The sequence below is a fragment of the Panthera pardus genome, unplaced genomic scaffold, assembly GCF_024362965.1.
Source record: "Panthera pardus isolate Hobbes unplaced genomic scaffold, ASM2436296v1 HiC_scaffold_16, whole genome shotgun sequence".
In the NCBI taxonomy this organism is placed as follows: domain Eukaryota; kingdom Metazoa; phylum Chordata; class Mammalia; order Carnivora; family Felidae; genus Panthera; species Panthera pardus.
Window position 1 is genome coordinate 9,235,783 of NW_026526721.1, and position 25,150 is coordinate 9,260,932.

At 43.8% G+C, this 25,150-nt stretch overlaps 2 protein-coding genes across 2 annotated transcripts; both read right to left on the reverse strand.

Annotated features, from left to right (window-relative positions):
- Positions 1–8,594: 8,594 nt before the first annotated feature.
- On the reverse strand, positions 8,595–14,562 carry LOC109249757 (carbonyl reductase [NADPH] 1-like). Its single transcript, XM_053903091.1, has 3 exons — positions 13,787–14,562; positions 13,129–13,236; positions 8,595–9,139 (listed from the first exon to the last, which is right to left on the reverse strand). Exons 1-3 carry the CDS (start codon positions 14,073–14,075, stop codon positions 8,658–8,660), a joined length of 879 nt encoding a protein of 292 aa, XP_053759066.1. The 5' UTR covers positions 14,076–14,562; the 3' UTR covers positions 8,595–8,657.
- Positions 14,563–16,568: 2,006 nt separating this feature from the next.
- On the reverse strand, positions 16,569–24,757 carry LOC109249756 (carbonyl reductase [NADPH] 1-like). Its single transcript, XM_019420282.2, has 3 exons — positions 24,343–24,757; positions 23,673–23,780; positions 16,569–17,239 (listed from the first exon to the last, which is right to left on the reverse strand). Exons 1-3 carry the CDS (start codon positions 24,629–24,631, stop codon positions 16,758–16,760), a joined length of 879 nt encoding a protein of 292 aa, XP_019275827.2. The 5' UTR covers positions 24,632–24,757; the 3' UTR covers positions 16,569–16,757.
- Positions 24,758–25,150: the final 393 nt, after the last annotated feature.

The following is a 25,150-nucleotide window of genomic DNA, read 5'->3' on the forward strand; positions in this document are numbered from 1 at the left end:
CATGGTACCTCTGAAGGCTCTAGAGAAGAATCCTTCCATGCCTCTTCCTAGGCTCTGGTGGTTGTCAGCAATTATTGGCATCCCTTTGGTTTGTAGAAGCACCACCCTAATCTCCGACTCTCTTGTTATGTGGGATTCTTGTTACGTGAGGTCCTCGGTGTCTTCATAGGGCCTTCTTATAATCCAGTGTGACATCATGTTTACTTGGCGACCCAGTTTCCAGACAAGGTTACATCCACAGGCTCAGCGTTGACATGAATTTTTTGAGGACCCTATTCAACCCAATACCCACATCAATTATAAATTCGTATGGTGGTCCTTTATATTTAGATAAATGTTTCCAGGTGAACTTAAAGGGACAACATGAAATTGGACGCTGTTTTTCTGTTTAGGCCTCTTAATCCTTTCTTTTTATTTCATAGCTAATACAAGTTAATTATTTTTCCCATCCCTCCTTTTGCTTGCAGTATGGACAAGTGCACTTGCCTGGGAATCTCCTTGTTTATGGTTCCGGCAATTATTTTTATGGGAAACATGTCATTTTTTACATTGGAAAATCTTAAATTTATTCTGAGTTTTATCCTGGGTTTGTTCTCTTCCCCTCTAAAGGTATTCTTTTGAGTGCTGTAGTTGAGGGAAGGGAGTTATTTTCCACCCTAACTTGCTTTTCCTAGTCAAATATTCTATTAAGGCTTTCATTCATTGAGAAACCGCAAAAACAGGTCTACACTGAGACTGACCTTAGCATCTATACTAAGTGTTGCTTAATAATCTGTCTTTGAATTGACCATAGTTTGATCTTTGTCTTATTTATAAAACTGAGGAAGAGTCTAGTCAGTGTTTACAGGGGATGTTTCTGATGGGATCCTTAGGAGCTTGTCTTCTATTCTGATAGCCTTGTCCTAATAGGCTGTCCTCCAGAATTCAGGTTTCCTAACATTTTGTGTGGTTTCATCCTAGCGAGTCGTTTTCATCTAAGATTTGGCATCTGAGAAGCCCACCAGTGTGCAAGTCAATATAAGCCTGGCAGTCCAGAATTATAATTTCATAAGACTATTTTGAGTTTCTCAATAAACATTAAGATAGTCATTGATGTCTCTGAATTCTTACCCAGGCAATGATTTCAAGTCTATTTTTTTTTTTTTTATCTACCTACCTACCTACCTACCTTCCTACCTACCTATGTCGCCAGTAAAGTTTATTTATTTATTTTGAGAGAGAGAGTGAGCGAGCAGGGGAGGGGCAGAGAGAGACAGGGAGAGAGAGAGAATCCAAAGCCAACTCTGCACCTCCAGCACAGACCCTAGCATGGTGTTCAAACTCACAATCCATGAGATCATGACCTGAGCCAAAAAACAACAGTCAGACACTCAACCAACTGAGCCACCTAGAAGTCCCTCAAGTCTATTTTAAGGTTTCCAGTTGTAAGGGGCTATTGAGCCTTTCGTGATTCAGGTAGACTAGAGGGAAAGGAAAGGGAGTCATAGCTAGGTAGAGGCAGAAGTTAGAGAAGGCATGTGGGTGGGAAAAAGAGGGAGGTTTACACATGGTATGTGTTTGCTCATGATGAGTCTAATGGATACACAGTTTTAAGCTTGACCCATTTTCATTAGCTTTGGCTAAGCTATATTGTAAATGTCCAATTTTGAGTCTGAATTTCTTTTTGAAGCTTACTCATACCAATCAAAAGTGTTGACCAAAGGGGCGCCTGGGTGGCGCAGTCGGTTAAGCGTCCGACTTCAGCCAGGTCATGATCTCGCGGTCCGTGAGTTCGAGCCCCGCGTCAGGCTCTGGGCTGATGGCTCGGAGCCTGGAGCCTGTTTCCGATTCTGTGTCTCCCTCTCTCTCTGCCCCTCCCCCGTTCATGCTCTGTCTCTCTCTGTCCCAAAAATAAATAAAAAATGTTGAAAAAAAAAATTAAAAAAAAAAAAGTGTTGACCAAAATATTAGGGGTTTATTTAGTCTGTTTTTTAATGTACCCCTTAGATCATATATTTTTGTCATATCAAAATATCACCATAGTGGCCATTGCAAGTTCATATTACCCTTGGTAGAATTATGGCATATATTATGGCACATAGGAGGGCGTTGGGATTAAGTGGGAATACACATAACAAGCCAGACCTCTGCCAGGTAGAATTGTAGATGAGTTAGTTAACAGGTGAATCCATGTGGAATTGGCTAGCGGTCAGTAGGAAGTGTTACTTCTATAAAACCCATGTCTTGGGCCCCTCAACCTGAAGTTGAGGCATTTCCAGTCATTGAAATGATAAATCAATGGCCCTGGAAGATGGAGTGTGGTGAGAAGATTTCTGCTAGAAGCAATTTCTTTCATACAGAGCAAACTAAAGAAAGCTGTTGTAAAGTTTTGATGGGCAATCGAAGGCAGAGATGTCTAAGAAAGGAAGGCAGAGTAGTAAGACCTTTTATTCATTTATCCTCTCGGCCAGTTTAGAGGTAGACTTTTCAGACCTCTGTAGGCCCCCTACCTTACTAAGAGCTTCCTCTTATAGACAGAAAACATCATGAGTGGTAAAAAGAAGAATAAGTTGTCAATAAATGCTTAGTCAGATTTCCAACAAGGAATTTGAATAGAAGTTGGATTAGTATTGGAAGTTGAACAATTCTTGAAGGATACTGATTGAATTTAAAATAATCTCAGCTAAGGAGTTCAAGGAAAAGGAATGGGAACTCAGACTTAATGTTGGAGACACAGTGACAATGACAGCTGAGGACCTCAGATAGGGGTACTCAGGGGTTTTGGGGATGTATGCTGTTAATGATGTCGGATCTTGGGCCAAATTGGATGAGGAGATTTTGGCCATATCACTGGACCTCCAAGTCTGTTGAACATCCCCATTAAAGCACGAGGAAAACTTTTGTGATTGAAAAGAAAACCCCACAAGCTGAGTTTATTAGAAACTTGTCAGTCAGAAGTTCCACTGACCAAATGAAATCATCAAACTATCTCCTCAATAATTTGAGCAATTGGGTTTTATAAGAGTCTGGGTTTTTGTTTCTGTTATTGTTGTTTGTTTTTTGGTAAAGAGTTAGTCATAGGTGAGTTTTAAGGCAGGAGTTATTGAGACTGGGATCTGGGCAGAGATGGATAAGAATTTGTAAACTAGGTCAGTTGTTGAAACAGTCTGTGTTTAAACAGTTTACTGTTTATAGTCTTAACTTTCTGGAACACAAGACCAAGCAAGCTGTTGCTGAGTCCAATGGGAAGGAGCTTGGGCCTCTTGATAGAAATTAAATGGAAGCCACAGATATTCTGGCATTTTCAGAATTTCCAGAACAAGTTACAGAACAATTTTGTAAACTGCTTTTGTTATATCACTATATTCTATGCATGGCTCTACCATCAACCGCTTCCCCCTGAATTATGATATTGCCACTACTGCATGTTTGTTACTCAGCCAACCTGTACAAAACCTCTCTTGTTCCCACTACTTCTTTCCCCCTGATCTCTTCCCAGCTCATGGACACTTGCTTAGACTCTGCATTTAGGAAACTGTACTGGTCACTGATAGGCAAGAGGTTTCAAAGTCACCTGCTCCTGGACCCAGGTGCATGTGGTAAGCTCTCTTCTTGAACTGCATGCAGAGCTGACAGTGTCCTGTCCCACTGGATAGCATGTTCTGTGTGTAGGGAGAGGTGGGAGCCCTACGACAGAGACCAAGAGCACTCGCAGAAGGAGAGACATAATTGCTGAGTGTGTGTGTTCCTTGCCTTTGACTGAAGGCAAAGAACTTTCCGAACTCTTTGTTCTTCAATAGGAAGAGCTGCCAGGAAGAAATGCCAGAGGTTTTTACCTGGGGGATCTTTAAGGTAATCTGCCAAAACTTACATTGAGTCACCATGTGGCCAAACTGCTAAGTAAACAAGGAACATGGGGATCTTACTTTTCCGGGGCTACCATAACGAATGATTACAAACTGTACCCAGTTAAAACAACAGCGATCTAGTCTCTTGAAGCTCCAGAGGCCAGAGGTCTGAAATCAAGGTGCTTCCAGGACTGTGCACTCCCCGGTTTCTAGGGAAGACCCTTCCTTACCTCTTCCCTCTTCTGGTGGCTAAAGGTATTTCTTTCCTCGTGGCTACATCAGTTCACTCACTGCTTCCATGGTCACATGACTCCTCTTCATCCTCAAAACTTCCTCACCTCTATCAATAAGGGTACATGTGATGGCTCTGAGAGCCCTCCAAGATAATCCAGGATAGGTTCCTCTGCTGGAAATCCCAATTTAATGCATCTATTCCAATATGGAGTAGTATTTTTTCTTTTGCCATACGTATTAACCAATCTAGAATCTCCAGAGAAAAATGAACTGATAGGGTGTGTGTGTGTGTGTGTGTGTGTGTGTGTACACATGCATAAAGGAAGAGAGGAAAAGAGTGAGTGAGAGAGATTTATTTTAAGGAATTATAAGAAATGAGTCACAATTTTGGAAGCTGACAAATCCAAATCAGCAAGGCAGGCCTGCAGGCTAGAGGTTCAGGGAAGAGTTGACCTTTCAGCTTTAGGCAAAAACCATCTGAAGACTAACATCAGCAAGATGACAGTAGGAAGTCCTATCCCTGGTTTACCCACAGAAACACCAAACTGATGGGGGTCCTGAATCTAGTTAATAAGTTGCAGTCTTCCAGAGGAGCACAAACTGGAGAGAAGCTACAGTGAACAGAGGAAATGGAAAAAGCAGCATCTGGGAATGCAAGCTGGTATAGTCACTGTGGAAAACAGTATGGAGGTTCCTCAAAAAACTAAAAATAGAACATCCCATGACCCAGCAATTGTACCACTAGGTATTTATCCAAGGGATACGGGTATGCCATTTTGAAGGGACATATGCACCCCAATGTTTATAGCAGCACTATTGACAATAGCCAAAGTATGGAAACAGCCCAAATGCCCATCAATGGATGAATGAATAAAGAAGATGTGGTATATCTATACAATGGAATATTGCTCAACAATCAAAAAGAATGAAATCTTGCCATTTGCAACTACGTGGATGGAATTGGAGGGTATTATGCTAAGTGAAATCAGTCAGAGAAAGACAAATATCATATGACTGCACTCATATGAGGACTTTAAGGGACAAAACAGATGAACATAAGGGAAGGGAAACAAAAATAATGTAAAAACAGAGAGGGGGACAAAACGTAAGAGACTCATAAATATGGAGAACAGAGGGTTACAGGAGGAGTTGTGGGAGGGGAGATGGGCTAAATGGGTAAGGGGCACTAAGGAATCTACTCCTGAAATCATTGTTGCACTATATGCTAAATAATTTGGATGTCAATGTTTAAAAAAAATTAAAATTAAAAAAATATCTACCATATGATAACTGACTTGGATATAAATTAAAAATTAAAAAAATTTAGAAAATATTTTAAAAATATAGTAAGCCTTTAGTTACATTTTATGTGTTCTTTACACTTAAATTTAAGGTTTCTACTATCATTTCACAGTTCCCAGAAAATATGACATATCACATTGCTGCTTTAATGAATTTAATAATTGTTTAGGCCTAAAACCTTGCTATTTGAAATAATCTTCTCTATCATTTGAAAAGTGTACACCCTCTCTTGTCGAAAATGCTGCCAGTTTGTCCCTTGAACTATGTAAACTTTCTAATAAACTTTCTAATAAAATTAGTTTAATAAAAAAAGAACAGAAAAATCTGTGTCCTCAGGAAATGTTGGTTTTAGATGGGGTTAAAGGGATTTGAGGTGGGAAGGGAGGGCATAAGTGCAGGTGGAGAGGCAGGAAGACAAATACGCGTGTCTGGAGATCCTGGAATATTCTAGGCAGGTGACAGGTTTTAGGCTGGCTTTATGAATTGGAGGTAGTGAAGATTCCACTAACCTGACTAGATCACGCCAAGAGGGGAGGAGTAGAAGACGATGCCCATGTTGCTGACCAGCACTTCCAGACCCCCGCACTCCTTGCGTAGGAAGTTGAGCAGTGCATGGCTGCTCTGCAGGTCGTGGATGTAAGGCAGGGGGAAGCATGTTTGCGAGCACCATGTTCCCTGAGACCTGCTGGCACAGAACACCCATGATGGCAAAGCCTAGTTGGACCTAGTCACCAGCACCATGTGGCTGCAGGCCTACCAGGCTGAGCGAGGCACTTGAGTTTGGAAAGCAGACATCATAAGACACTGGGTGTGTGTTTTGGCCCCGGGCACTGGCACAGATGTCAGTAGAACTGTGTTCTAGGATCCAGGGCTGTTACCCCTAGAGCCAGAGGCCCTACCTCCATCCCCCATCAAAGGAGGAGCCAAAGGTTCCAGATGGTTCCTTAAAGATGCTATGCCAGGTCTGTCTCTCCCAGGGTTGTACCCTGAACCCAGATGGAACTCCCCACTCCTAGGATCCCTCCTCTGAGCTCAGCAATGGTTCAGGACGGACTGATGTGCTCCTCAGAAAGAAAATGGGTAGTCACAGGCTAATAGGAGCTAGAGATTCATGGTAGTAGAACTAAACATATTTTGGGAAAACCCCATCAGGAAGAAAGGAATATAGCCATTGTGTTGGGAATGTGTCCTTCTTCCTCTGTAGAATGGGAAAGTTTGCCTTCTTCTAAGATGCAGTGAAACTGGTTGTACAGGGAAGTGCTTCTGAGGACACAGATCCCCTGCTTTCTCAGTAGAAACTCAAGAGAGAGATACAGAGAATGAGGTCCTGTGCTGGGACTTGGGTGTGGGCAGGACTCCTCCCTCAGTGGGATTCCCAGTGAGCCCCGAGTGAGAGGGAATGTTTGTGAAGCTCACTGTGGCTGAGGAATTGCTTGGGATGTCTGCTTTAGTGGTTATAAAGTGCTTATATTTGGTGTAGACCAAGGTTTTAGTTAATAAGTGTTATATATAATTTGGTGTTATTTTTAAGGTATCAAGGAAAAGAGATCTCTGTGATACTGGGATACATTTCCAAACCAGCAGTTGACATGCTATTGTTTTGTCCTAGACATTGATGCTCCTCATGGGTCAGTTTAGAAAAGCCAGATAACAGAGAGAAAATTAATAGCCCTTTTGAAGGGAAAGACCTATTTTTTCAAAGTTTATTCTGAGAGAAAAAGAGAAAGAGCAGGGGAGGTGCAGAGAGAGAGAGAGAGAGAGAGAGAGAGAGAGAGAGAGAGAGAGATCTGAAGTGGGCTCTGTGCTGACGGCAGAGTCCTATGTGGGGCTAATGAACCTTGAGATAATGACCTGAGCCAAAGTTAGACGCTCAACTGACTGAGTCACTCAAGCACCCTTGAAGGGAAAGACATAAAGTATGGACCCAACCCTTGCTTGCAGGGCCCATCAGTTCTCATTTCTGTCAGCCTGAAACCCCTGGTGAAGACTGAAAAATAATCATGAGGGGAGGAAGTCTGTACAACATGGATGCTTCTGTGAGGGGTGGGAGGTGGTGGGAGGCCCCCCGGGAGCCAGGCTGGGTGTGGGGCAGTAAGAAGCTCCCCTCTGGGCCCTGGAGGTGTCAGGCCCCAGTCTGGGGACGCCTACGGAGGGCACTTTGCACCGCCCTTGTTTGCAGCCTGCTCACCTGTGTTAGTGCCTTTACTCTTCTCGGCAATCCTATGAGTTCCCCTGAATTGTACACTTGAGGAGATTGACAGCAACAGGCAGGGTTTTGCTCAAGGTCGTCGCGTAAGGCAGCAGAGCCAAGACCTTTTTATTTCCAGATGTTTGTCTTGAAAGCTCTCAGAGAGAAAAGTGGGAAGAATAGGACTGCGGACACCCACGTATCCACCAAACTAGCCCCAACAACGATGAGTATTTTACTTTCCTTATATGTTCATCTTCTGTGGAGGCTTTGCTGAACTGTGTTAATGTTACACACTTGGTGGCCATTTATCCCTACATGAATAGCACATTAGCCTTGAGGAAATTTGATAGTAATTTTTTCATACGCATTGATACCAATCCATATTCCGTTTTCCCCCTTGTCTCACATTGTCTTATGGATGCATCTTAAGTGCCCATTCCCATTTCACACCTTGCAGTTGACTTTTCCCCATTGAGTGTGATATTTAAAGAGACCACAGAGGATGTCTGTCCATGGTGGCGTGCCCATGTCATAGAGGCTGTCATAGATGCTGATAAAGTATGCTGGCAAGGGAAATTCCACCCCATTCATGGATTTTTATATTGTCTGTGGTGACTTTCAGGCTACAGCAGCAGATTTGAGTATATCCAACAGAGACCATTGGCCTGCAAAGGCAAATATATTCAGCATATGGCTCTTTCACTAATGTCTACCAACCTCTGAGTTAAACTGTCCCTTCTCCTGACCTAGTAGGGCCTATTAGATTTTGGGACTGGTTGGCAAGAAACAATGCGTACACGTGGACGTTTACTTAGAACTGTTTATTCATCTATGATGTTGATTCATTATAGTCATTAATTCCACTCTTTCTACTCATATATCACAGAAGAAATCACAAAAGATTTCACAGAATTAGTAGCCAATTCAGTGTGAGTACTTGATATGGATAGTGATTCTTTTCTTTTCTTTTTTCCTTTTTCTTTTCTTTTCTTTTCTTTTCTTTTCTTTTCTTCCTTTTTCTTTTCTCTTCTTTTCTTCCTTTCTTTTTTTTTTTATAAGGACATTGTTGACAGTGCAATCTGTTTGGTCAAATCATGGCAGTATCATAATGGGACCCATGGAGGGAACTGAGGGCGGAGTCCCCATTGTTCAACTTTCTTCTCCATAACAAACTCCCCGTGAGGCCCCTTAGCATCCAAGGGCAAAAGGGCCAAGTAGACAGGAGTCTCTGCTCCTTCTTCTACAGTTTTGATGCCTTTTGGCCCACCCATGTCTGTTCTCACCCACCCAGGGCAGCAGGCATTCAGGAGGATCTTGTCCCCTCTCCTCTGCTCACTCAGTTTCCTGGCATAGATTCTGGACAGGACTGTGAGACCCATCTCTGACACTCCATATGTGACTACTTTCATATCAGGCCAGCCCTCGTTCTGGTGCACTCCGTTCTTTACATCGTCCACAAACTTGTTCATGAGCCCCACCAGCTCCTCCTCTGTGATGGTCTCACTTCTGAACTTCTGCTGCAGTCCTGGGCTACAGTATTCAAGAGCTACAAAGCTCATTATACTAGATACATTGACCACTCTGCCTAAAATACAACACAAATAAATCACATAGAATGGCATCCATGAGAATGATGAATACCAAATTTGCTAAAATCTGTCCATTTGGGAGACAATTACCAGTTTTCTATGAGTGTTAATGAAGACTCTATAAGCGAAGAACATGAAAATTGTTATACCCTTAATATCTCATATAATGTCAAAAAAAGAATCTAATGGGGAGGCAGTGCCCAGATGTTCCCTAAAAAAAAGAAAATGGCTTATCCAGTAACATGTTAAGTGGACTGTATGTAAGGAGGCACTCACGCATTCATGAATAGAGATTCACTTTTCCTTCACAGGTCCCCTTTGAAGCCCCCTAAAAATCTTATGGTCACTTAGATGATGTTGTATGAACAGATGTTTATTGACCAACAAAGAGCTGATCAGTTTATTGAAGGCCTTTCGAAGGTGAAAGACAGCACTGCATTGATAGGCTGTCACTCCGATGAGCCAGGAAAAGCAAATCACCTCACTGGGCGGACTTGCAAGCTATTTTCTCTATGTTTGTGATTTCATCAACTTGGGAGCAATGACAGAATGCCAGGCAATGTGGTCGTGGAAGGGAGTGGAAAACTGACATGTTAAAGAGATGCCATAAAAAGAAATGAAGTACATGCTACAACATGGATGACAACTGACGACATTGTCCAGCGTTAAAGAGGCCAGTTACACAACACCACTCGTTATGCGATTCTGTGTATGAGATGTCCAGAACAACGAAGTCTAGAGACAGGGAGTAGATTGGTGGTTGCTTAGGGCAGGGGGAAAGGGGTAACAGAGGGCCGATAGCTAAGGGCAAAGGGTCTCCTTAGGGTGATTTCAGTGTGTTAATCTTGAAGTTGTGATGGTTCTACAACTCTGTCAATACTAAAATCCAGTGAATTGCATACCTGAAATGGGTGAAGTGTATGGTAGGTGAACTTTATCTCAATAAAGCTATTAAAGGTGCAAAGCAATGACACATTTCTCACTCACTGTTTTTTAAAAATATATCAGTAAGTCATAAAAATGACATTATATTGACATATATAGTTTACTATTTTTACATTTAAATATTGATTGTATTTTTATATTTCAGTGAGTACTTTTAGATTATAAAAAAAGTCAAAAGGTACAAGAAAATTAGGAAACTCTCCCTTTTTCATGTAAATATCCAGGAAAGACAGTCATGGTCACTTAACTCTGACCTCCATCCCACTAAGGAATGGCAGTGCCATACAAGTTCAGTGGGAGAGATCATGCATGACCCTGTGGCTCCCATTGGTGGTGTTTAGAAAAAATGAAAATGAACTATATAAACTATCTTATTAATGTAACAGTTTTCTAAGCTGAACACCTTTTAGAAAGGGGTCTGTTATTCCGGTCCTTCCTTTCATCTACAGCGTATTTGGTGTAGGATTAACAGAACATGTTTGTCAAATGTTTCAGAAGCACCTCTCAGGTTTTATTACTTACCACTAAACATATTTATTTTATTTTCAAAAATATTATATGCCTGGGTAATAATATAATAAACTATGTTTCATGATTCAAAATTGCAACAGAGAGAAAGAAATCTTTGAAAAAGAACAAGACTGGGGCAGAGGAACCCACACTGGGGTAACTGGTATACCAGAAAGGCCAATGCATTTACTCATAGGGGCTAGGAACTATTTCTTACATACCTTTAGTATAGTCAGTAGATGGAGAAATTCTTCTAACTTTCTACAGGCTGTTTGTAATAAAGATACCCTGTTTCTCTTCTATATTGTCTGTCTTGGGAAGTCTAGAATCACCTGTGAGAATGCTTGCCTGTGTATTTGAGGGAAGCCTGGCAGGGAGTAAAAGGTTTTGTAGGTAAATTCCTTGTAGTAGATGCTGCAACCATTCCCTCAACCCAGGCCTGTCCCCTGCACTGACCACATCTGCAAGTGGGCAGGGTGGTTGTCAGGGGGCTTCCCCTTAGAAGTGGGACCCTTTAGACCCTTCCGGTCTGACAGCTCAGGACAGGACACACACAGGATTGGGAAGTACTTTTAGAGCTTCCACAGCAGAGTCCCTGATCCAAACATTTTTGTCATCATAGTGGACTCATGGTTTTCAAGTGTTATTTTGAGGACTCTGAACTGGAAGGCACACAGACTGCGTGCCAAGGAGTGTATGGGCCCGCCTGACATCCTTATGTTAAGGGTGTGTGAGTTCACAGGAGTGTGTGAGATTTGTGTGAATGCGAGTGTGTGTGAAAGAGACTGTATGTGAATGTGACTGTGAGTGTGTGACACTGTGTGTGAGATCGTGTGTAAAAGCATTGCCCTGTCATAGTCACTGTGAAAAGCACGTCACCTAGGTCAGAAAGGACTCTTGCGCACTGCTGGGGCCAGGTTGTATGTTGGGCTTACAGTTTATCCAGACCATTACTCTGTATGTGACCAGGGATCTATTGTTAGGAAATCTCTCACTATCTCCTACTCTCCAAACCTCACTGTCCTCAAGCAGAGCCACAGTGATCTACACAACACAGGGTATTTTAGACATCATCACTCATCTGGGGTCACAAACTTCAAGGGCAGTATTTGACTCTCAAGGAAATTCAGAGTTTGTAGGTCCAAGCTGGTTTTTGTGACCTTTGATGATTTCACATTCATCACATTCCCTGAAAGATTCATGTTTTCTGATATTAAGATTACCATCTCTTCAGTCTCTTGGGTGATAAGAGGTTTTCAGAAAACACTTCAAAGTTTTAAAATATGCCTCCTGTGGTTTTCCCTGAGGTACCTGGGAGTCCTGTGATAAGGAAGACATTGATCCAATCAAGAAGAGTCCTTTTATTTTCTATTTCCCTTGTCTTACTGGGTAAGGCTTCATCTGAAGAAGCGAGATGTAGGGAAAATGATTTGAGGACCTTGAGTAGTGGGAAGAACCACTAGTTTGGATGTCACATGACCTCGGTCTTCAACCAGCTGTGCTTGTGACCTTGAAATCCATTATTCCTCCAGGTTCTTAATGGGGACTATATATAAAATGCCTAGCACATCACGCCTAGAAATGTCCAGCCACCTATCCTTTCTAGAATCAATATGTCAGAGTGAGTGTGAGTGAGATACATTTGCTATGGTAATTTTCTCTCCAAATTTCTCTAGTGGTTTTTCAGTCTACAGGATATTTCAAAGCAGTATCTTCTCATGTGAAGGTTGAGAGCAACTTTTCTAAGTTTCCTGGGTAAGTGTAGTAAGTTACCTTGTTACCTGGGTAAGGTAACAAGACTGTATTTCCATCTTTACTTGAACCTTATACATAATGAACAAGAGTGCTCAGATTTCCAATGTTTGCTCGATTCTTCAGAGATGTTTATATCTTAATATCTTTTTGTGTGTTTATGTGTTATTTATTTTTTATAAAGACAGAGAGTGTGAGCAGGGGAGGGTCAGAGAGAGAGGGAGAATCTCAAGCAGGCTCTGTGCTGTCAGCAAACAGGCCGATGTGGGGCTTGAATTCACGAAACTGTGAGATCGTGACATGAGGTGAAATCAAGAGTCAGACGCTTAACTGACTGAGCCATTGAGGCACCACAGCTTATACCTTCATATCTTTTTTGAGATAAGTGCCTGGTATAATTTAGAGAGAAAAAAGAACAACAGCTCATCCCTTTAAGGAGAGTATCCTTTAAATTCAGCAACAGGAATTTGGGGGAATGGGAGGGAAAAGATATGGAATGTGGGAAGGGGATTACATGGCCTTGATACTGATGGCCTGGTTAAGATTGGTGGTGAGCACCTGGGTGTTGTAGATTCTTATTTTGTTTTTGTGGCTACATTATTTCAGTAAACCTCTTTTTGAAGAAAGGATTAAAAAATGATAATATCTACTATCCCTCAATGTCCTTAAGGCCATAATTCTGTCTTTTGGTTTGTCTTTCCATGTCAAGAAACGGAGCAAACATTGGCCTTTTGAATGGATTCTGAGCCCATAGAGATCTGGTTAACAATTAACCTACCTTGGGGTCTCATTAGAGGCAGCAGTTCTGTGCACACGTCTCGGGTACCAAAGAAGTTTGTTTTCATCGTCACTTCTGCTTGAATATGTAAGGGGGTGGGGTCACCAACTTGTAGGGGAGAAGGAGAATAGGTTAATAAGTAGTAGCCATTGAGAAAATTTGATGCAGTGACAATAGCATTTGTGTGTAATCGGGTGAATTCTCAATAGTGTGTAGGATAGTGAACAGTTTATCCCAACATTTATTATCTGACTGGTTGATGCTGGGTGGCTTTGTAGGTTGACACCACTCACTGCAAGACGCTAAGGTAAGGTGCAATGGTATCTCTTCAGGTGGCCCTGTGGGGTTTTGTATATTTAGTAATAATTTAAAAATTCATGGAGACGCTCAAGTCCCATGAGAGTAGCTTGCAACAACCTGGGGGAGGTCCCTGAGAGTCTGATCCATGACAATGCCAAAGTTCTCTGGCTGGAAAGGCTTGCAACTTCTGGAGGGTTCTGCTCTCCCTGTGCCTCCTGACTATCTTCTTCCCTAGGGAGGTCGTTCTAGATCCCCTCTGAGCTACGGCCCCAGAGCAGCGATTCACACACCGGCCCCAACCCACCCTGGGTGGTCCCCTAAGGGAAGTCTCCTGGCCTAAGAGTTCCCACGTCCTTACTGTCAAAGAAGACGGCTGCATTGTTGACCAGCACGTCCAATCCCCCGTACTCCTTGCGCAGGAAGTCACGCAGGGCGCGGATGCTCTGCAGGTCGTCGACGTCCAGCAGGTGGAAGCGCGGACTCAGGCCCTCGCCCTGGAGCTGCTGCACGGCCGCCCGTCCCCGCGCCTCGTCCCGTGCCGTGAGCACCACGTCCCCGGAGAACTGCCGGCACAGGTCACGCACGGTGGCCAAGCCGATGCCCTTGTTGCCCCCGGTCACCAGCGCCACGCGGGTGTCTGAACACATAGCTGTGGGGAACGCGAGTGAGGCTCTGTGTGTGTAGCGGATGGAGCTGTGGGCCAAACCGAGGGCAAGGCCTGGCCACAGTCAGAGATGCCAGCAAAACTGTTTCTGGGATCCAGTGCTGTGAGTCCTAGAGCCCGAGGCCCCGCCTTCGTTCTTCTATGAAAGGAGGGGACAATATTCCAGAAGGTTTCCTAATGACGCTATAACAAATCTGTACCTCCTGGGGCTGCACCCTGAGGCCAACCGGGACTGTGTCCTCTTAGGATCTGTCCTCTGGGCCCAGCATTAGTTCTGGTTGGACTGCTTTGCTATCCAAAGAAAGGTGTTGGTCATAGGTTAGTAGGGGCTAGAGATGCATGGTAAGTGAACTAATATTATTTTGGAGAAACCTCAACAGAAAAAAAGGAGTATGGATATTGTCTCAGGAACATGTCCTTCTTCTGTAGAATGGGAATGGATGCTTTCTTCCAAGATGCAGTGAAATTACTTTTTTTTTAATTTGTAATGTTTACTTATTATTGACAGAGAGAGAGAGACAGAGCATGAGTGGGGGAGGGGCAGAGAGAGAGGGAGACGCAGAATCCAAAACAGCCTCCAGGCTCTGAGCTGTCAGCACAGAGCCGGATACGGGGCTCAAACTCACGGACCGTGAGATCATGACCTGAGCCGAAGTCGGACGCTCAACAGACTGAGCCACCCAGGTGCCCCTCAGTGAAATTACTTTTACAGGGGAACTGTCGGAGGACACAGACTCCTTTGATCTTTTAGGAGAATCTCAAGAGGGAGAAACAGAGAATTAGGTCCTGTGCTGAGACTGGGGTGTGAGCAGGGCTTCTCCTTCTGTGTAATTCCCAATGGGCCCCAAGTGGGAGGGAATGTTTATGAACACTTACTGTGGCCAAGGAGTTGCTTGGAATGTTTGATCTAATGGTTACATAATCTCCTGTTCGCCTATACTGCCTATTTCTTATGTTTGTCCAAGGTCACAGTTGCTACGTGTTATATACAAATAGGTGTTATTTTTAAAGCCTCAGGGAAAAAAGATCTCTGTGATACTGGGGTACATTTCCAACCCAGCAGTTGACATGCTACTGTTTTGTCCTAGAATTTGTTATTCATCGTGGGTCTGTTTAGAAAAGCCAAATAACAGAGAGAAAATCATAGCCCTTCTGAAGGGAAAGACTTTTTTTTTTTTTAATTTTTGTTTATTTATTTTTGAGACAGAGAGCATGAACGGGGGAGGGTCAGAGAGAGAGGGAGACACAGAATTCAAAGCAGGCTCCAGGCTCTGAGCTGTCAGCACAGAGCCCGATGCGGGGCTCGAACTCACGGACCGTGAGATCATGACCCGAGCTGAAGTCGGACACTTAACCGACTGAGCCACCCAAGCGCCCCTGAAGGGAAAGACTTTTAAAGTATGGACCCTAGTCCACACTTGCTTGCAGGGCCCATCAGTTCTCATTTCTGTCAGCCTGAAACCCCTGGTGAAGACTGGAAAATAATCACAAGAGGAGGGAGTCTGTACCACATGGATGCTTCTGGGAGGGGTGGGAGGTGGTGGGAGGCCCCCCGGGAGCCAGGCTGGGTGTGGGGCAGTAAGAAGCTCCCCTCTGGGCCCTGGAGGTGTCAGGCCCCAGTCCGGGGACGCCTACGGAGGGCACTTTGCACCGCCCTTGGTTGCAGCCTGCTCACCTGTGTTAGTGCCTTTACTCTTCTCGGCAATCCTATGAGTTCCCCTGAATTGTACACTTGAGGAGATTGACAGACAGCAACAGGCAGGGTTTTGCTCAAGGTCGTCGCGTAAGGCAGCAGAGCCAAGACCTTTTTATTTCCAGATGTTTGTCTTGAAAGCTCTCAGAGAGAAAAGTGGGAAGAATAGGACTGCGGACACCCATGTGTCCACCAAACTAGCCCCAACAATGATGAGTATTTCACTTTCCTTATATGTTCATCTTCTGTGGAGGCTTTGCTGAACTGTGTTAATGTTACACACTTGGTGGCCATTTATCCCTACATGAATAGCACATTAGCCTTGAGATTTGACAGTAATTCTTTCAAATGCACTGATACCAACCCATATTCCCTTTTCCCCCTTGTCTCAGGTTGTCTCATGGATATGCCTCTAGTGCCCACTCCCATTTCACACCTTGCAGCTCCTTTTCCTCCAATGACTTTGATATTTAACGAGACCACAGTGAATGTCTATCTGTGGTGGGGTTGCCCATGTCATAGTAGAGGCTGATAAAGTATGCTGGCTAGGGAAATCCCACCCCCTTATGGGTCTATATATCATCTATGGTGACTTTCAAGCTAAACAGCAGATTTGAGTATGTCCAACGGAGGCCATTCACCTGCAAAGGCAAAATAATCACCATCTGGCACATTCACTAATGTTTATGAACCCCTGTGTTAAATTGTCCCTTCTCTTGACCTAACTTAGGTTCTGTTAATTTTTTGGGCTGGTTGGCAAGGGGTAATCTGCACATGTGGACATCTACTTAGAATTGTTTATTCATCTATGATGTTCATTCATTATGGTCATTAATTCCACTTTTTGTTCTCATATATTATGGAAGAAATCACAGAAGACTTCACAGAATTAGTAACCAATTCAATGTGAGTACTTGACGTGGATAAGGACATTGTAGACAGTGTAATCTGTTTGGTCAAATCATGACTGTATCATAACGGGACCCATGAAGGGAACTGAGAGGGGGGTCCCCATTGTTCAACTTTCTTCTCCATAACCAACTTCCCGTGAGGCTCCTTGGAATCCGGGGGCAAAAGGGCCAAGTAGACGGGAGTCTCTGCTCCTTCTTCTGGGCTTTTAATGGCTGTAGGTCCACCCATGGCTGTTCTCACCCACCCAGGGCAGCAGGCATTCAGGAGGATCCTGTCTCCCCTCCTCTGCTCACTCAGTTTCCTGGCATAGATTCTGGACAGGACGGTGACACCCATCTTTGACACTCCATATGTAGGTATTTGGATATCAGGCCAGCCCTCGTTTTGGTGCACTCTGTTCTTTACGTCTTCCACAAACTTGTTCATGAGCCCCACTAGCTCCTCCTCTGTGATGGTTTCACTTCTGAACTTCTGCTGCAGTCCTGGGCCGCAGTTCTTAAGAGCTACCAAGCTCATTATACTAGACACATTGACCACTCTGCCTAAAATAGAACACAAATAGTCACATAGAATTGCATGCACGAGAATGATGAGTACCAAAATTCCTGCATTTGTCCATTTGGGAGACAATTACCAGTTTCCTAGGAGTGTTAATGTAGTCTTCTTATATAGGTGATGGACACGATACAGTCTTGAACCTTGTAACACTCATAATGTCCCAGATGATATCAGAGAAATGATCTAATGGGGAGTGCAGTGCCCAGGTGTCCCATTAAGAGGAGAGAGTGATTTATATAGAAACATGCTATCTGAAGGTAAGGAGGCACTCACTGCAATCATGAGTAGAGAACCACTTTTCTTCACAGGTCACCTTCGAGATCATCTTAACATCTTACGGTCCCATGGCCAGTGCTCTATGAACAAGTGTCTATCAACCAACAAACAACTGATCAGTTTAATGATGACCTTTTGAAGGAGAAAAACTGCATGGTGTGGGCTGTTGCTCTGCTGTAACCAGGCAAAAACAAATCACCTCACGGGCTAATGTGCGTGGCTATTTCCTCTATGTTGGGATTTCATCAACTCGGGAGCAGTGAGAAAACACCAGGCAATATGGTCACGGGAAGGGGCGATGGAAAAGTCACATGTTAAAGAGATGCCATAAAAAGAAATGCTACTACATGGATGAATCTTGATAACATTACCCAAAAGAAAGTGGTCAGTCACAAAAGACTACTCATTATATGATTTTTTATATATGGGATGTCCAGAAAAGTAAATGTTCAGACAGAAAATAGATTGGAGGTTGCTAGGACAGTGGGAATGTGAGACCAGAGGGCTGGTGCTAAGGGCACAGGTTCTCCTTGGGGTGATGACAGTGTGCTAATCTTGAAGTCGTGATTGCTCCACACCTCTGTCCATTTACTAAACTCCACTGAATTGCATACCTGAAATGGGTGAAGTGTAGGATGTGTGAATTGTATCTCTGTAAATCTGTTAACAGTGTTAATCTCACAGTTCTAATTCTTTTTCAAAAATATAGTCAGTATTCATAAAAGTGAACTTATATTGACATGTATAAATAGTTTACTATTTTTCTATTTACATGAGTATCTTTAGCTTAATAGAAAGGTTATGAGAATTTATGAACAATAAGACCTTCACTAAAATTAGCAAACTGTCCCTGTTTTATGAAAATATTCAGGAAGAACAGTCATAGTCAGTTAACTCTGAGCTCCATCCCACTAAGGAATGGCAGTGCCATACAAGTTTCTTGAAAAAGAGAATGCATGACACTATAGCCCTCCTCTCTGCCCATCGCCCACTTTCCCCTCTCCCTCACCCCCCCCCCCATCTACCCTTAGTTCTCAGTCCTTAAGAGTCTCTTATGGTTTGCCTCCCTCCCTCTCTGTTACTTTTTTTTTCCCCTTCTGCTCCCCCATGGTCTTCTGTTAAGTTTCTCAAGATCCACATATGAGTGAAAATATATGGTATCTGTCTTTCTCTGCCTGGCTTATTTCACTTAGCATAATACCCTCTAGTTCCACCCATATTGCTACAAATGGCTAGATTTCATTCTTTCTCATTGCCAAGTAGTATTCCATTATATATATAAACCACATCTTCTTTATCCATTGACCCAGCAATAGCACTGCTAGGAATTTACCCGACGGATACAGGAGTGCTGATGCCTAGGGGCACATGTACCCCAATGTTTGTAGCAGCACTTTCAGCAATAGCCAAATTATGGAAGGAGCATAAACACCTTTTAGAAAGGGGTCAGTTATTCCAGTCCTTCCTTTCATCTACGACATGTTAAGTGTCAGTTTAATGGAACTTATTTGTCAAATGTTTTAGTAAGCACCTCTCAGGTTTTATTACATACCAATAATTAGATTTATTGTATTTTCAAAAATATCATCTGCCTGTCTCACAATAAAAACAATACACATTAATGATTCAAATTTGCAAAACACAGAAGTGTATGAAATAAGATAGGGGCAGAGGAACCCACAATGGGTAACTGGTATACCAGAAAGACAGCAACATTTACTCATAGGGGCTTGGAGCCATTTTCTTATGTACCTTTAGTATAGTCAGTAATGGAGAAACTCTACTAACTGTCTGTAAGCTGTTGCCCTCTTGTCTATTCTGTGTTGTCCCTCTCAGGAAGTCCAGTATCAGGTGTGAAAATGGTTACCTGTGTATATGAGGGAAGCCTGGCAGGGAGTAAAAGGTTTCGTAGGTAAATTCCTCATAGTAGATGCTGCAACCATTCCCTCAACCCAGGCCTGTCCCCTGCACTGACCACATCTGCAAGTGGCAGGCTGGCTGTCAGCGGGCTTCACCTGAGAGCTGGGTGAGTTGGTAGACCCTTCTGGTGTGACAGCTCAGGACAGGAAACACAAGTGCAGGAATAGGAAGTACTTATGGAGTTTATACAGCCAAGTGTCTGATCCAAACATTTGGTCTCCAGAGTAGACTCATGGCTTTCATGTATCGTTTTGAGGACTCTGAGCTGGAATGCACGCAGCCCGTGCGCTACGAAGTTTAAGGGTGGGGCGCCTGGATGGCTTAGTCAGTTAAGCGACTGCTTCTTGATTTCAACTCAGGTCATGATCTCACGGTTCGTGGGTTGGAGCCCTGCGTTGGGCTCTGTGCTGACAGTTTGGAGCCTGCTTGGGATGCCCGTTCTCGCTCTCTGCCCCTCCCTCACTCGTGCCCTCTCTGTCAAATATAAGTAAGTAAACTTAAAAGAAAAGAAGTTTATGGACCATCCATAAGACCTTGTGATAAGGGTGTGTGAGTGCACTTGAGTGTGTCGTATGTCTGCATGTGAGTGTGTGCGAAAGAGACTGGATGTGTGACTGCAAGTGTGTGACCTGTATGAGGTAGCGTGTGAAGGAATTGCCCCGTCACAGTCAGCGTGATACGAAAGAGTCACCCAGATACGAAAGGACTCTTGTTCTGGTGGGGCTGGCGTGCGTCTCAGGCTTATAGTCTATCCAGGCCATTACTCTGTATGTGGCCAGGGATCTATTTAGGAACATCTCTCCCTCTCCAAACTTCAGTGTCCTAAAGCACAGCCACAGTGATCTCCACAACACAAGCTATTTTAGACGTCATCTCATCTGGGGTCACAAACTTCAAGGGCAGCATTTGACTCTCAAGGCTATTCAGAATCTGTAAGTCCAAGCTGGTCTCATGACCTTTGATGATTTAACATTTGTCACATTCCCTGAAGGATCCATGTTTTCTAATATCAAGAGGACCAGTTCTTTAGTGTCTTGACTGATAAGGGTTTTTCAGAAAACACTTCAAGTTTTGAAATGTGCCTCCTGTGGTTTTCCCTGAGGTACCTGGGGGTCTTGCGATAAGGAAGGCATTGGCCCAATAGAGCAGAGTCCTTTTATTTTCTGTTTCCCTTGCCTTACTGGGTAAGGCTTCATCTGAAGAAGCGAGATGTAGGGAAAATGATTTGAGGACCTTGAGTAGTGGGAAGAACCACTAGTTTGGATGTCGCATGACCTCGGTCTTCAGCCAGCTGTGCTTGTGACCTTGAAATCCATTATTCCTCCAGGTTTTTAATGGGGACCATATATAAAATGCCTAGCACATCACACCTAGAAATGTCCAGCCACCTATCCTTTCTAGAACCAATATGTCAGAGTGTGTGTGTGACTGAGATATGTTTACTATTATAATTTTCCCACCAAATTCCTCTAGTGGTTTTTCAGACTACAGGATATTGCAAAGCAGTACCTTCTCAAAGGAAGGTTGAGAACAACTTCTGTAAGGCTTCTTTCCTAACAGTAGCCTTAATAAGACCATATTATTGCCTAGTATTTTAAGCTTATATCTGATGAGCAAGAGTGCTCGGCTTTCCAATGTTTGTTCAATTCCTTAGAGATGATTATACCTTAATATCTTTTTGAAATAAATAATTTATTTTTTTTATATAAATATATTTATTTATATAAATTATAAATTTATAATTTTATTTATATAAATATTTATATAATATTTATATTTATATATATATTTAAATTTATTTATATAAATTATAAATTATATAACTTTATAAATTTATATAAATATAAATAAAATATTTATTTATTTTGATATAAATAAATAAATAACAACAACTTATCCTTTTAAAGAGAATATCTTTCAAATTCAGGAATAGGAATTTTGGTGGAATGAGAGTGAAATGATATGGAATGTGGGAAGGGATTTATATGACTTTGATACTAATTGCATGGTTAAGACTGGTGATAGGCACCTGGTTGTTTTAAGTTCTTATCTTCATTTTCTGCCTAAATGGTTTAACTAAAACTGTTATTGAAAAGAGGATTAAAATATAAGAAGAATTGGAGTCCCTGAGTGGCTCAGTTGGTTAAGCGTCAACTCTTAATTTTGCTCAGGTCATGATCTCTTGGCTCATGAGTTCAAGGCTCCTTTGGGCTCTGCAATGAAAGCATGGGGCTGGCTTCTCTCTCTCCTACTCTCTCTGCCTCTCCCTACTGGCTCTCTCTCTTCCTCTCTCTCTCTCTCTCAAAATAAATAAATAAATAAATAAATAAATAAATAAATAAATAATCTGAAAAAAATGTAAGAATGGGGTGCCTGGATGATTCAGTTGGTTAAAAAAATAAGAAGAATCAACATTTACTATCTCTCAATATCCTTAAAGTCACAATTCTGTCTTTTGGTTTGTCCTTACACACCAAAAAACAGAGCACACATTGGCCTTTTGCATGTGTTCTGACCCGCAGAGACCTGGTGGATGTCATTGGAGATTGTTCTTTGTATCCTGGTTTCTGAAGTATGGGGGAGGAGGGACAGCATTTCCTTTGGCTGCCCTAGCTAGGACTTCTCCCAGATAGTCTCCCCAAAGAGGGTAATGTTCTGATAACATGAACCACTGTGGCTGCCATCCCCTCAAATAATGGAAGAACTCTCTTATTTCCAAAGGCAAGGGAACCCTGGTCTTACACTGAGAATATAGCTTGCATTTCCATGTCCCTGAGTCTAGTTTTCCTGAGGCAAGATCAATATTTGATTAGAGCCTGCCTTAGCAAATGCAGAAGAACACTCGTTCCTCATTCTGGCCCGAGGCCAAATACACAGCAGACACCCACACTACTTAGTAAGTGAGAAAACAATCAGCCAGAGTATGATTTTTGCCTTTTAAAGGGAATACGTGTAGGATGTGTGATGCTGGCACACGGGACTCGTCCAACATCAACGTTGTGGTGAGTAAAGGAGTCGGGGGACATTTGAGAGCTGCCCTTTGGGTGCCAATGAAGCCAGTGGTAGAAGAAGTGATGGAAGTTTCCAGGAATGAAGAGGCAATGGAGGCAGAACTGAGAGTAAACTGTACACGCACGTACTCATTCAAGCCAGACATCCTAATCTTTCTAAAAGCATCAGCTTATTTAATTAGTGTACTGAATGGGTGGTGGTTCCCCATCGCATTAACGTGGGGGTAAATATTTCAGTAGTTAACAACCAAGGAACTGTGGCAGTTTGTTTGTGCAAACAATGATCAAGGTGAAGGGAAGTTGATGGGCCTGGACTTTGGCAGGTCTGACGACAGAGATCGCTACGAGTTGTGCTCAGGATTGGACTTTGCTCTTGAAGGACTTTTGCGAGAAAGTGAGCGCTCAGGGAGTACGGAGAATAACCAGAAAGGAAAAGACAGAAGAAGCAGCATCTCTTAGGAAGGTTTCAATTGTCCAGAAACGACAGCTGAGTCTCTGTTGGAGGAGAGTTGGGATGCAGATAGCTTGGGGGACAAAATCTATAGGACAACTGTAGGACCTGGTCACTGACAATCAGGAGGTGGGCATGATGACCTCATTTTTCATGGTGGGTGGATGGAGTGGTCCGTGACCAGGATGATATTGGGAAATCACAGGTGCCATCTGGACACATTTGAGATGTTTAGGTGGGGGGTTGGGTGGGCAGCTGGAGGGGTCGGATCTGAGGAGGGAAGGGAGGGCATCCTGAGGAGAAGGAGACGTAGGAAGAGAATGCTCTAGGGAATGTTCTAGGCAGGTGACAGATTTTAGGGGAGCCTGAGAAGTTTGGATGGTGAAGAGTCCACTAGCCTGAATAAAATCACTCAGAGGAAGGCAGAAGGAAGAGAAAGGGTCCAGGAAGGAATTCCCAGGGAAGTGCACCTGTGAGGGGTACAGAGGCAGGAAAGGCCTTTGTGAGGAGAATTTGAAATGAAGATGCGAAGGAGAAGAAAGAGCCAGTTGTGAAAGGCCAGCAGGACAGAAGACACTGCTTGCTGCTGGACACACGTGTACAGAGTCCTGAGGAGAAGGGCACCTGTGTGGTGGGGACACAGCAGTGAAGCAGGTGTGGCTGAGAAGCGAGAGGGAGCAGGGCCCTTAGATAAGGTCAGAGAGGCAGGAGCCAGATCATTCCAGAAATGGCACTGCTTGGGCCCCTGATCACACCTACCTTGGGGTTTCATTAGAGGCAGCAGTTCTGTGCACACGTTTCGAGTACCAAAGAAGTTTGTTTTCATTGTCAATTCTGCTTTAATATGTAAGGGTGTGTGATCATCAACTGGTAAGGAAGAAGGAGAATAGGTCAGTAAGCAGTTGCCTCCTGAGAATATTCCATGAAGTGACGATAGCATTTTTTTTTTTCACTTGCAAACGTGAATTCTCAGCCATTTCTGTGTTAGGTAACACTATTGTCCCGGTGTGAATTATCTGGCTGGCTGATGCCGTGTAGCTTTGTAACTTGGCACCACTTGGGGATGCTAAGGGAAGGGTGCACAATGGGTTTTCTGTGTACCTTTGTTTACAATATGTTGTCTATTGCAAAATAGGTTAATATTTACCAAATGACTCAGATCCAATCAGAAAGAAACTTGGAAAAACCTGGGTGAGGTCCCTGAGAATCTGATCCATGCCAGTGTGAAGGTCCTGTGGTGGAAATGCTTGCAACTGCTGGAGGGTCCTGCTCTCCCTGTGTCTCCAGTCCATCTTCTTCCCTAGGGAGGCCGTTCTAGATCCCCTCAGAGCTCTGGACCCCAGAGCAGCGGTTTAGACACCAGCCCCAAACCCACCCTGGCTGGTCCCCTAAGGGAGGTCTCCTGGCCTAAGAGTTCCCACGTTCTTACTATCGAGGGCAATGCCCGCGTTGTTGATCAGCACGTCCAGGCCCCCGTACTCCTTGCGCAGGAAGTCACGCAGGGCGCGGATGCTCTGCAGGTCGTCGATGTCCAGCAGGTAGAAGCGCGGACTCAGGCCCTCGGCCTGGAGTTGCTGCACGGCCGCCCGTCCCCGCGCCTCGTCCCGTGCCGTGAGCACCACGTCCCCGGAGAACTGCCGGCACAGGTCACGCACGATAGCCAAGCCGATGCCCTTGTTGGCCCCGGTCACCAGCGCCACGCGGGTGTCTGAACACATAGCTGTGGGGAACGCGAGCGAGGCCCTGTGTGTGGAGCCGACGGTGCTGTGGGCCACGCCGAGGGCTAGTGGTGCGGAGACCTGGCCAGAGTCAGAGATGCCAGTAGAACTATGTTCTTGGTTCCAGCGCTGTGACTCCTAGAGCCGAGGCCCCACCCCCATCCCTCCATGAAAGGAGGGGCCAGAGTTCCAGTAGTTTAAAGAAGCTGTATCAAATCCATACCTACTGGGGCTGTACCCTGAGCCCAACCAGGACTGTGTCCTCTTAGGATGCTACCTCTGAGCCAAGCAATGGCTTGAGGTCGACTGATGGGCTCCCCAAACTAAGGTGGTTGGCTTTGGGTTAATAGGGGGCTAGTGATTCATGGTAGGCGAGTTAAAATTATTTTCGGAAAACCTCAAAAGTAAAGAAGGAGTACGTATATTGTCTTGGGACAATATCCCCTGTCCTTCTTGCTTTGCAGAATGAGAAAGGTTGCTTTCTTCCAAGATGCAGTGAAGTTGCTTACACAGGGGAAC